Consider the following 13,339-nt stretch of genomic DNA (forward strand, 5'->3'; position numbering starts at 1 on the left):
ATTCTGTATTTACTGTATAATTTTTCATAGTTCTTTAATCAAATTGTAAATACTTAAAATACTTAAGTAGGGTAAAACAGAAAGCCTCTTTTAATGCTGTCAGTAACCAACAGTACAAGTTCGACATATTTGGATATCTGTCGGACATTTTAGAATATCTACAGGGCATTGTTGGATATATGTATTTAGGACATTTTTTTAATAGATGCATATTTTTGTAAAGCTTCATATTTTTTTGGGTAGCTGCGCAATGATTTAGGTTCACTGATGCAGTATATTTTTGGATTGCTGCAGGACTCTTAAATTGGAAGCAAGAATTTTTTTTCTCGTGGTTGAATGCCTTTCTGGGTAGGTGCAGTGCATTTTCAGATACTAAATGCATGATATGTTCAGACTTAAGACCGAAAAACAATTAAGTAAATTGCTTTCGAAGTAATAACAGGTAATAAGTAAAAAAAAATACATAATGTAATATGTGCAAGGGAACACAAACTCTCAAATTAAAGATAAGTAGCTCATTTGGTTTTGAATCCAGTTCAGAACCTAGATACGCTTATTTAGCGATCCTGGCTGCTGATAGTAATGATATTATAGCCTCTGCCAGAATGTCGTCTGTAATTGCTGCACTCTTCCAGGAGTTTAAAGGACGTCTCAGAAAGATTAAAGTTATCTTTATCGTATTTATTGAGAGATCAGTTAGCCATTGAACTTTCTTCTTCCAAGACTTTTCACTTTATCAGCCAACTGCATCTTCAGAACACCACCCCTGTTGTGCAACTGTTGACTGTTGGGCATTCATCAGTACTATACCTTGACATGTGAGACCCAAAACATTATGTATCATTTATAGTGTCTGCATTGTTTATTGCTTAATGTTAGCACAGATGGTACATTATTGATGGCAAATGTGACCCCAGGTATAGACTTCATATGTTTAAATAATAATAATTGAATTTTTTTTTATCTATTGGCATTATAAAATTCACCTGAGCAAACCTCCAGGTTGTCGGTGATGGAGTATTCTACAGAGAGCTTTCTGTTTGCTTGTTTTATGATAGGCCTGCTAAACTACTGTATTTTACAAATGTTGCTTGACTAATATCAACCCCCTGAGGACTTTTATTGTTGATGGAAGTACGTATAACACATAATATTCAGACTGTGTTGGAAAAAAAAGTATAATACCAAAAATTAATTTTGTCTCGGGAGGAAAAAAAACACCTCCAGCTACTAAAAGATAGTATTTCAACTTCCACACATATTCATAAATTTGGCTCAGTGGTATCACTAGAATCACATTACATATGTCCCGGGTTTGACTCCCAATCCAGCTATCTTGATTTCTGTTTTCCATGGTTACTCCGAAATCATCTTGGAAAATGTTGGGATGGTGCCTTATTAAAGACCATGCACAGAATAAAAAAAATACTTTGGAAACCAGTTGCCAATAAATAGTTTGTAATACTACAATAAAGATGTAACTGTACAGCACAGGGCTATGGTTATTTTTGCATATATGAAATATGTTTTTCGAGATAACACTGATTTTAATTGATGTTTAATTTAAACATGATTTTTTTAACCATGGAAAAGATAGTCAAATATTCAATAATTTGACTATTTTGTTTTATTATGCTTATTAATATGCGCAGTTAATACTGGAAATCTATTCAGGGAACGTTTTACGAATAACTTTAACTATTGGAGGTACTGGGACAATACAAAGCATACATGTCCGTGTATGAATCTGAACCCAGTATTACTGCGAACACTATTTGTAGTGATATAGTTGAATTACATCAAAGGAAAACTTATACAGGATGTCCACATTCTGGTAAGAGACAGGAACAATCAGAGAAAGGTAAAGGAATTTGGAATTTGTCAGGGAAAGTCAGGGAATTTACTTGAAATCCTGAAATATTTGTAAAAATTTACTAGTTAGAGTAATATGGCCAGAAAATGTCATGCTCAATTCTTTCATCATTTAGACTGTTCAAACATTTTTTTTAGATGGTTTTTTAAGTGCGTAGTGTCAACCGCTGTAAATTAGCGTGGGCAAGAAGTAAAGAAAATGGAGCGAGAATTATGCCAGCTATAAGTATGGTGGAGGCTCTTCCAGAGAACTGCAAAATAGGTGAATAAAAAAAGAAATTAGTCAGGAAAAATTGAAATTTTTGCCCGAAAAAGTCAGGGAAATTTTATTACAGATTTGTGTGGAAACCCTGTTAAAATACGTAAATGGAAAAGATTAACGATAGTCAATAAATAACGGCAGTGTAATTAAAACGAAAAACTTAGAATAAAGGCCCTTTTACACTGTCAAAAAACTTTCGCTTCCAACATCTTGTCAAATAAAGTTGGAGGGTTATGAAGTCGCCGAAAACGTCACTAGCGTAGCCATGTATGTTTGACAAGTTGGATGACTAGAGTTTCCATCGGATATTTTGCATATAGGACGGTTTCAAAAATATGTTGGGTGTTGGATGCAATTGGCCAATCAAAATCTTGCGTAGCAAAAACGGAGATGACATCCGTTTTTGTCACAACTAATCTTTAAAATGGCGAAGAACGCATGGGCATTTAAAGAATTTATAAAAGTTAAATAACTAAAATAATGTTAATATAAAAGTCGTATACGTAATAATTTTACATGTTAAAAGGCTATTATGTTTCTATAACTTTAAAAAATCACAGAACATTAATTTTATAATACAACAAATATCATTGTAAGTTATACATGCTTAAAAAATTAAAAATGCACAAATAGCATAACAATTTCAGATATTCCATCCAACACTGTAATACATTATTTAATTTCAAAATGAGATTAAAACTGGTAAGTTTGAGACAGCTTAGAACAGAAATAAACTTTGATAGTGTAACATGATTTAAAACATATTTGAGGGTATCTGTCCAAATTTATTTGATAAAAAGACTGGAAGTCATTTTCCATCCAGTATATCTCCTCTCCAATTCTGTTGTCTAATATAGTGAAAACTGCAGTGTCTACAATTGCGATGTCCGATGTCCTAATCTACTTACTGATTTCTAAAGTAGTCTCCAGAGCGAAATTAATTTAGACTGCCGAATTTTTTTTTTTCTTAATTGTTTTTAATTTTTTCTATGTATTGTAAATGAGTACGCAGATATAATGTGAAAATTTATTTAACGTGTGAAAGTTGTGGGAGTTCAATAATACATATTTTGTTCCATAGTTCAAAAGTAAATTTTAATGTATGAATTCCAACGGCACTGCCAAAAATAATTTGCGTGTTCGGCCTTTGAAAAGCGCCGGTCTCAAACGGACAGCACTGATAAGTATTTTGTCTCATGCTTTCTTGGGTTCTGTTTACCCTTTTTTTGAAACGGGAACAGGAAAACGGCAATTATCACGAGTGTTGTTGTTCTGTGCTACCAGAGCAGAGGCAACAAAGGGGGGGGGGGGGGGGGACAAGGGTATTTTGCTCCCCCTCTGAAACCTTGAAGTGGGGGCAAACGGGGGCAAAGAAAGTGCTGTGTAATCAATTTTTAGATAATAAAACTGCTTAAATAGCACCATTTTCCACCTTGAAATACAAATTTTCCCGGGGGAGAACCCCCGGACCCCCCGCTTAAATAGGGGGGATCGATGATTCTTTATAAAAAAAAAGTATATTCCCCCCCCCCCCCCCTTTTTTTGGAAATTTAGTTGTTGCGCCCCTGTACCAGAGGACACAGATTTGGGACAAAGAGTTCAAGTTTGACCAGTGTGTTTCGGACCGTCATGACGCGGGGAGCGGTCACGCGGACATCGCAGTTGTGGACTGGGCCTTCAGGCACCCAGGCTCGACGCCATGTGGTTGTGTGTGTGACGGGTACGTGTGTGTTCTCCCCGGGCCCCGCAGTACTGGCTGGACCTGGAGAAGCCGCTGGCGCGCCAGGTGGAGCTGTCCCTGGTCGACACGCTGCTGAGGTTCTGCGTCAAGTTCTACACGCCGGACCCGGCGCAGCTGGAGGAGGAGTTCACCCGCTACCTGTTCTGCCTGCAGATCAAGCGAGACCTCGCGCAGGGGCTGCTGCAGTGCAACGACAACACAGCGGCGCTGATGGCCTCCTACATCGTGCAAGGTCGGCCCCACCCCGTTCTCCCGCAGTCACAATTTGCATCCCCGCATGTCTATGCAGGTTTTACCTGGCCCCAACCTATCTCTTAGTTATAGTCGTAGATTTAAGAGTGAGGGGAGTTAGTCATGGCGCCGATCGCTGCCATGGCTGGCTAATCCCCTCCTAGCACATGATGCATGCGACCCTCTCCCTACGTGGCTAATCCCAGCATGACTAGGCGTATAGGATTCGGCCTGAGACGCACCTAGGTCCCTCCCTAACCTGGACCCCTCCAAAATACACTTAGTTTTAGTTAGGTTAGGAAAAAAAAATCGCACACAGGCGGCGACACACCCGTAACCTGGGGGGCGCAACTGAACAGGCGGAATATGGCCACTAGGAAATATGTGCGGTTGAGAAAAAAATGCCAACATCAAATATTAATTTTTAAATATATACAAAACTTAAAAATTTTCTTGAAACATGATAACTTCAATAAATAAAGTAATTTTACAAACATTCTTAGTTCAGAATTTATGTATTAATGGATTGGCATTTTGAGTATAATGGCAAAATATTATACCTACTTCAGAATAATTTTTGACATTGTTGAATTATTTTTGTGGCAATGGAATAAGCGTGGCTGCGATGTGCACATTTGCAGACGTGTGCACGTATGTATTTATTTTTTGTGCAATTGAAACTAAGTTACATACTATCAAATCCATTATAATTTATTTTAAAACTCCTAAACACTATCTAAAACCTTTGGCTGAAACAATTTTTGATGAAATGAACTTTTACCGTAAAAACAAGGGTTGAAATTAAAAAAGAAATCAAAATTTCCTTAGTAACCAATTTGTTTAAATTAATTTTTTTAACTATATTAATATTATCTTAAACTTTGGTCTGAAGAAAATTTTTATACAACCACATATTAGAGATGAAAAATAGTGTTTGAAGATAAAAATTATTGCATAACAATCTTTGTTGGCATAATATGAAATTCTTTAAGCTATTCAATGCTGGAAGCATTGAGTTAAAAACATTCAAAAAATTTTCGCCGTATGGAATATGAGAAAATTTTTTTAATTGATCTTATTGGAATATTGGAGTAAAAGATGTTATGTACATTAAGTTCTTAAAATGTTCTAGGAGTTTATAGAAGTTTCCAAAACATTTTCAGAAGAAATAGGTACTTCTAAATATACATATGGCTTTAGGTTATGCTGGAAGGGATGTTTTTTTAATGTACAACTTTTAAAACTCCACAATCTAAAAAAAATTCAATAATCGTAACTGTGATATGCACTTTTCACATTTTTGTAAGTTTTCATATGATTTCTCTTTACAATTTCAAAACTCAAAGGGTGTCCCTGAAGCTTGTACTGGGGGAGGGGGGATATCCCTCCCTTCCCCTGTTCCTCCCTCTGGACAGTCTTAAATAACTGTTAACATGTTAACAACAGAGTTCTCGTATCGTCTCCATTTTGCCTCAGTTTCACTAATCTTGGTTATTAGTAGTAATGAATAAACTATTTAATACTTAATGTAATTAAGCTGGTCTCGCTCTTTTTTAATGTTTATTTTAACCCTATCTTTGCATTTACCTTTTAACTGTATATTATGTGTGTACTAGGTTGTTTCATGGTATTCATTGGTGAATTGGCTAGAAGTTCAAAGTTGTATCCAACCTTTTTTTTTAAATATTTATTTGTGCTCAGCAAGAGAAGTTTGCTTGAAAGACAATTTACGATCATTTCAGCGGAGTGTGGGGACTACGTGGTGGAGGACTACCCCGACCACACGTATCTCTCCTCTTACAAGTTTGTGCCGAACCAGGACCATGAGCTAGAGAGGAGGATAATGGAAAACCACAAGAAACATGCGTGAGTTATGTTTTTAGTTTTAGTTTTATACATAAAACGTACTGTGAGTGTCTACCACTGCCCTTCCTCGTGGGTCTGCCTCTGCTCCTCCTCGTGGGTCCATTACTGCCCTTTCTAATGGGTTTACCACTGCCTCTCCTCATGGAGCTATCGCTGCCCCTCCTCATAGAGCTACCACTGCCCCTCTTCATGGGTCTACCACTGCCCCTTCTTGTGGGTCTGCTTCTGCCTCTCTTCGTGGGTCCATCACTGTCCTTCCTCATGGGTTCATCACTGCCCCTCTTTGTGTGTCTATCACTGCCCCTCTTTGTGGGTTCATCACTGCCCTTCCTCATGGGATTCATCATTGCCCCTTCTCGTGGTTCCGTCATTACCCCTTCTTGTGATTTTGTCACAACTGCGCCTCAAATAAAAGTAATAAAAAAGTTTAAAAAAATGGGGAAAAAAATTAAAATATTAAAAAAAAAAATTAATTTGCAGGCACACATACATGTCTCTCCCTCCCTTCACTCCTATCTTTTCCCGTAGTATCTATGTATAAAATCATGGTGTAGTCCTTTCCATCTCACCTTTGCATTAATGACAGACAGATAAGCATAATAAACTCTCTGTTTTATGATAATACATTAGTGTTTGTTCTATTTATATTCTATTATTAGTTTTTGTTTTGGGAGTTTTTTATTTATTTTATAAATTCTTAACTGTGGTGTTTGTAATTGTGTATTAAATTGTAATGTTGCACTAACTAATTTTTTATTATGGTATTCATGATCTTAGTGGGCAGCCGCCAGCGGAGGCTGATCTAAATCTTTTGGAGACGGCTCGAAGATGTGAATTGTATGGCATGAAGATGCACCCTGCTAAGGTAAACAACGGCAATGTAATGATACTGGTCTTTGATACCTTATACATGGAGAAGTTTTAGATTATTGTTTGTTTTGCTTACCTACTGCAACTTAAATATTCTTTATTCAGACTATTGATGAATATATAAAAAATAACTAAGTAAAATTTACTGAAATTTACTATGTTTTGAAGTGAAACTTCTTTACTGAGGGCAGGAGGCAACAATTTTCAAGCGTTTAACAAAATTCCAATCGCGTGAGGGGAATAGTTAGGGACGTGGTGGGAAACCGATATAGGGGGAGAGTGCGTCAGCGGCGACGTCACTGCAACGCAAGTGCTAGTGGTCGAATGTGAAGACAAAAAAAAGGGGGGGGGGGATAGGTATGTAGCGGAGCATTCTATATGCTATTTGTAATGACCGAAGGGGCGACAGCAAGGTAGAGATAGAAATGATGCAACAGTCATGCTACAGAATTCTCGTAATGCTGCTTGTGTTTCTCAGTTTTCGTAACGGCGGACGATTGACGCTCCTTTTTCTTTTATTTTATTTAAAGAATCTACAATTTACTTATTCATGTAGAAAAGAGTTATTGATTTGTGCAATTGAGTTTATGATTATCATTCATTTTTATGTGGATAGTTTTATCAAAAATGAAAATAATTTATCTCTACCTATACAGTACCTAAAAAGTAAGAAGTTTCACTTGTCAGGTGTGGACTCCACACGCACATTTTTTTAGACAATGTTTACCATGTTTTTAGACTTTAATTTACAAAAAAAATGTTTTGTCTCATTGGCACAGTTCCATTGCTGACAGATTAGTTATTAATTAGTAAGGAAAAGATTATATAGTGAATTGCGATAAAACCAAAAGCATGCAGAAAAGCAACAGAAAAGCATGTTAATTCAACACATAACAATGAAATGCATGTTAATACACCACTTACCACTGAAATGCAACTAAAATCTGGAAATCAACAAGCAATTTTACAAAACTTAACTGAATTACAAAAACTTTTACTTTAGTAAATTCAATGACTGTAATTTATCAAGCATTAAATGTTTACAAATAAAAAAGAACTAAATTACATGCAAAAAACCAATTTCATTTAGTTTAATCTAACATCTATTAGTAACAATTTTTACATTAATGATGTTGGCACATTTTTCGAATACATAAAAATTTGCCTATTTTAATTTTTTGTTTTTGTTGTTCTGTCCCTAATGTGATTATTACAAATTATTTTTCTGTGTAAGTACATCATGTAGGCCTATCTGTAAAAAAAAAGTGATATTTTTGGTAAATAAGTATTGAGTAATACTAATTTTCATATATTTTTAAAATATTAACTATCTTCATGAAAAAATACAAAAGTTTTTAAAAATAAAATTTACCTCAAAAATAAAACCATATAATCTTGTCCCTGGTTATAAGTTTCGATCTTTCTCTTAAAGGTTATCATCTCTGATTTGTATATTATAAATTTTATGAATATTACAATGTAATTTTTTGTGTATCAGCCAACAAATACTGCTTTGCAAGTGTTTCTATATGTTAATTTTTATATAGAAATATGTTCACTGTATGAGTATAACAAACCTAAATATAATTTATATTTGATTACAATTGTTATATTTTGAACACAGGCCACTTAAACTTTTTTGTCTTTCATGATGATTGTTTCTAACATTTTTAAATATAAAAATACACCATTTCTATAATTTGGATGTTTGCAATTGCCTTTTTTTCTACTAAAAAGACAATCAAAAAATTAATACAATAATCCTTAATGCATCATTATAATTATCTGATTACATGATGTTTATGTTTATGTGTGTGCATAAAATGACTACCTAAATTGAAGTGTGCCATTCACAAGCAATTCATGTTCCAGGACCATGAAGGCGTGCCTTTAAACTTGGCAGTCGCGCACATGGGTATAGTGGTTTTTCAAAACTTCACTAAGATCAACACCTTCTCGTGGGCAAAAATTCGCAAGATTAGCTTTAAAAGAAAGAGGTTTCTAATCAAACTTCATCCGGAGGGCTACGTAAGTATTAATAATTGTTTTATTTATTTTTTATAGTTTTTGTGTTAGAAATTCAAATATTCCAGGTTACCAACTCTTGTTTCGCATGATAAATACATTTTTGGGAACAGATTATGTTTTGATAATATTAGTACTGCATGAAGTATTGTTTTTGTATCATCTAAAATTTAATACTAGCAGGTCAAAGTTTTTGATGTGTAACATCTTTATCTCTCGATGCATGGCATTTGGTGGGAGTAACTACGTGAATGCGACGGGAGTCAAGGAACGGAAATGTGTAACTACCGCATCTCTGGCGGATGGCGCAAACAGAAGTTCACAAAGACAAAGGGAAACTTTATAATTTTAATTGTTTAGATTAATTTTAACAAGATTGATAGTGTTTTAATAAAACTCCTTTTTGAAAATCAGGTATAAACTGTGGTTTTAGTATTTTTTTTTCAAGTCTTTTTCGCTTTTATCGGAGCAGAGTCATTACATAGTTTAAAATTTGGCTGTGCAAATGGAATGATTCAATAGTCGACGTAGCTGCTGCGGCAACGAATTCCACAATGGGTGCGGAAACTATGTGTGATAAGCATCCAGAAATGTAGTTGAAAACAAATTTACTTATATATTTATCACGCTCAGCATTATTTTTAAAGAACATTATTTTAAATTTTGTGTCTGAGTTTTGTATTACAAGCTTATTTGCAACATGAGAACAATTGGCTCATTACCGAGGTTAGATGTTACACATCACTGGCTAGTACTGAGACACTCGCTCACTTTTTTTCTTTTTCGTGGGAGCATTGTAGCTGACATTAATATTAGCATAGTACAGACTCAAGTGTTGTCAGATATTTTTATTCTTAAGTTTACTAAATTATTTGGTGCTTTTAGGAAACATGTTTTAGGTGTTTAAGTTAATTGAATTATGTTTGAAGATTAAGTTAATCCTAGTCTCAGTTGTCATGTTTCTATAAAAAAAAATAAAAACTTTTATTTCTAGTAGGAGCACTTAAAAGACATGCAACATGATGTAAACCAAATTTTGATTCATGATATGGCATACAGAAGGTAATTCTTATCATCTATTGAAACATAAATAAGCCAATTAAAATGTGAAGTTGTACTGTAAGTACAGAGTCAAAAAAATAAATTTTTGTACAGACATCTAAAACAGCAGTTGTGAATGATTTGAAATGCTGCTATGAAGAAAACTTAACTTATCTTACTATTATAAAGATTATTCAAATATGGCAAGAGTGTTAAGCCATTTGACATTAACTGATATCTTATCATTAAGTTTCACATTGTATATCCTTATTACATAGGTTCGTTTACTGTAAAATCAAATATGAATGTTAAAAATAAGAGTAACAACTATAAAGTTAACACTCATATTGTATAAAATCTTTCTGTTTTCAGTATGTGGTTTAATAGGCAAGATACACTTGATGTTTGTATAATGCAAATTATGTACAAAAAAATTTATTATGCTATTTTGATTTCATAATTAATTTTTGAATACCAATTAAAGATGTTTCATGTAAGCACGTAAAATAAAGTTTTTTAAATGACAGTTATCATGGTAATTTTCTCTATTAAAATATATTTTGATGGTCTACGTTATAAAATAGGGGTTGTATAGCAATTAAAATTGACCTGCCATGTAATTAATTCTGCATTATATTTTTCTTTATAATTGCATATATTTTTTACAGAAGTATGTATGTGTGTGATTAGAATCCAATAATTTTTGGTGTAGGTGAATGTCTGAAAATTTTAAGCGGAAAATTTGTTTGCAGCTGTCATGGAAATGTTAACATAGTGTTAAATACGTAGTGTGATATGCATTGCAAATAAACATCTGAGCCATTCAAGTCCTAAACTCTCCTTTTTATGTATTCTCTTTTTATAATTACAGAGATTTCTTACTTTTTTGTAAATTTCACAAGACCTATAATTTTTTTTTCTCCATTGTTTCATGTTATTTCCAACTTGGCACACAGATTGAGGTAATAAAATTAATTACACCACAGGTTTTGCAACTGTGGGTTGACCACGTATGTAATTAGCTTTTGTAGATTTACTTCGTAGCTTTGTAAGTTCATTGCCCCTGACCCATTTCAGAAATTATTGCCTATGCTCTGATTTGTAAACCACCAACCGTAGCAAGTTTTGCAATTTGTAGTATGATGAATAATTCTCTTTCAGATGTGTGTTTTTGATTTTCTCTTTTGATGTTCACTTGTCTGCTTAACCATAACTTGGAAATTTTTTTGTAAATAAATTAAATAAATAAAACTTATGATAAATCAGATGAAAAGTTAAGACTTATTAATTACAAAGTATAAAGCTGTTATAAATTCTTAAAAGAACCACTGTAACTTGTAACTCTAATGATTGTATGTACTCTTAAAACAACACTTTATTGTAACAGGTTATAAATTTTATGTTGTAATATAAATTTTTACTTAAAGTAGGGTCTTATCAGTGTAATCTAAAATTTCTTTAAAAATTAAAATAAATACAAAAGTTAAAAATTTATTTAATCATTTTTAAAGTTTTATTAAAATAATATTATACTATCAATTTGTTTAAATTTTATTATGTTTTATTATGTTTGCATCTGAATACCTTCCAACCTGGTAGCTAATTAAAATATATTGTTTAAATGTTGATTTTGGACATCATTTAAGCACAGTAGAATGAATGTTGGTCATTTCTTAATTTAGTTTCTTCTTCATAACTGTATATCTATGATTATACTGTAATTGAGAACCTCTTGCTTTTAGTCTTTGTAAAAAAAAATTAATGCTCAGAACATCTTTAAAAAAATCTGAGCTATTTGTTGAAAAATGCTTTTGGTAACAAAATATAATGTTTTCTTTTAAATATAAAATAATAATTTTTAATCCATGAAGCATGCTTCACATACTTCACATATCTTGCATGAATGCATTTTGTAATATAGGTACGTATTTAAAAGCTTTTCCAGGAAAGTGTATACAACGTGTGGATTGTTCTGGCGCAGATATAATTTTTGTGTTTAAATTTGAACTTGTAGTAAAGTTATTCAGTTCCAATATTTAAGTTAGTATAATTTCTAATTGTCTTATTGGTTTAATTATTTATGCATGTAAAGTTATTACCATTGGCATGTATTATTTCTGTGAATATTAAATAAACATTAGGAATATTCATATACTCTTCACCTTATAAAAGTTTTTCATGATTATAATTTTATGTGTTTCCTAAATACATGGTGTATTTTTATGGTCTGTTCCTATTTTACTCTTATTTCAGTTTCAATATAAACTCTCCGCTTCACTCATTAAAAAGTAGTTCTTACTTTAAAAAACGTACTATGCATTTCTGTTAATATAATGAGGTTTGCAAAACATTTTTATTGTTAACAAATAATTATATTGCTTTACTAGCAGAACTGGCCAAATGTTGCTGAGGCTCATTCTGTTTAAGTGGAAAAGAAAAAAAAGATCAACCACACAAATTTTTCGTAATTTGTTTGAAGTAGGTACACATATACAAAGCATCTATCTCTATTTCTCTTCTCTCTATATTATATGTTTCTCTATAAATCTCGATATATTTATATATATGTGTGTATATATATATATGTATAAATCTCTATCTCTCTATCTCTCTATCCATTTCTCTTCATATTACTCTAACTTTCTATATCTTTCTACATATCTATGTTTATATATATAATTCTCCATATCTATATCTCTCTATATACCTGCATATCTCCCTCTATCTCTTTTTACCTTACTATATCTCTATCACTATGTCTATATCTTCTTCTCTATATCTTTAACTTTACAAAACAGAAGATGAATACACAAACATTCATTTAGACCTATCTTTTTATGTATCACAGGTTTAACATATGTGTATAAAAACATGCACGTATTTGTATGCAACGTTGTGTCAAAATTTCAAAGCAATTGGTAGAGAACTTTCGGAGATTCAATTTGTTTATATATATAAAAACACTCATATACAAATGCAATGTTGTGTAAAAATTTCAAAAAAATCTGTGAAGAACTTTCGGAGATTAGCTATTTTGTACAAATAAACATTTACATTTTGATTTATATAGATTGTAGCTTGCTTCCTTTCTTTAGGTGGCTGCCTGGCAGGGCCGCCAATCTCCGGGTGTTAGCATGCCATTTACAAACCGCGCAAGATTTCCAACAGATGCCTGATTACAAAAGAATTACCATGGTAGTTTCATTTGATGGTTATGTATTTTACATATTTATTTTTTGGACAGAAAAAAAATTCTCAAACTTCTGTATTTACTGGTGTTCTTAGGTGTGAAAAATTAAGGTGGACAGTTTTGTAAACATTATAGGTATTCTATAATATTCTACTATAAAATTATAGGACCACCTCTTCAACTCCCGTAGAGGACCGTTACTGGTGCAAAAACAGCATGCCATTTCAATGAGGCAAATGAT

The 13,339-nt window shown here is 32.9% G+C and overlaps 1 protein-coding gene across 1 annotated transcript in view; it reads left to right on the plus strand.

Moving 5' to 3' along the window:
* Positions 1 to 13,339, plus strand: part of LOC134531786 (FERM, ARHGEF and pleckstrin domain-containing protein 1) — a 348,816-nt gene that overhangs the window by 262,029 nt on the left and 73,448 nt on the right. Inside the window, exons 4-7 of the mRNA XM_063367704.1 lie at positions 3,885 to 4,107; positions 5,849 to 5,972; positions 6,750 to 6,837; positions 8,715 to 8,870. Of these exons, the coding sequence (XP_063223774.1) occupies positions 3,885 to 4,107; positions 5,849 to 5,972; positions 6,750 to 6,837; positions 8,715 to 8,870 (591 nt within the window). The remainder of the gene's footprint in view (positions 1 to 3,884; positions 4,108 to 5,848; positions 5,973 to 6,749; positions 6,838 to 8,714; positions 8,871 to 13,339) is intronic.

Source organism: Bacillus rossius, chromosome 5, assembly GCF_032445375.1.
Source record: "Bacillus rossius redtenbacheri isolate Brsri chromosome 5, Brsri_v3, whole genome shotgun sequence".
NCBI lineage: Eukaryota > Metazoa > Arthropoda > Insecta > Phasmatodea > Bacillidae > Bacillus > Bacillus rossius.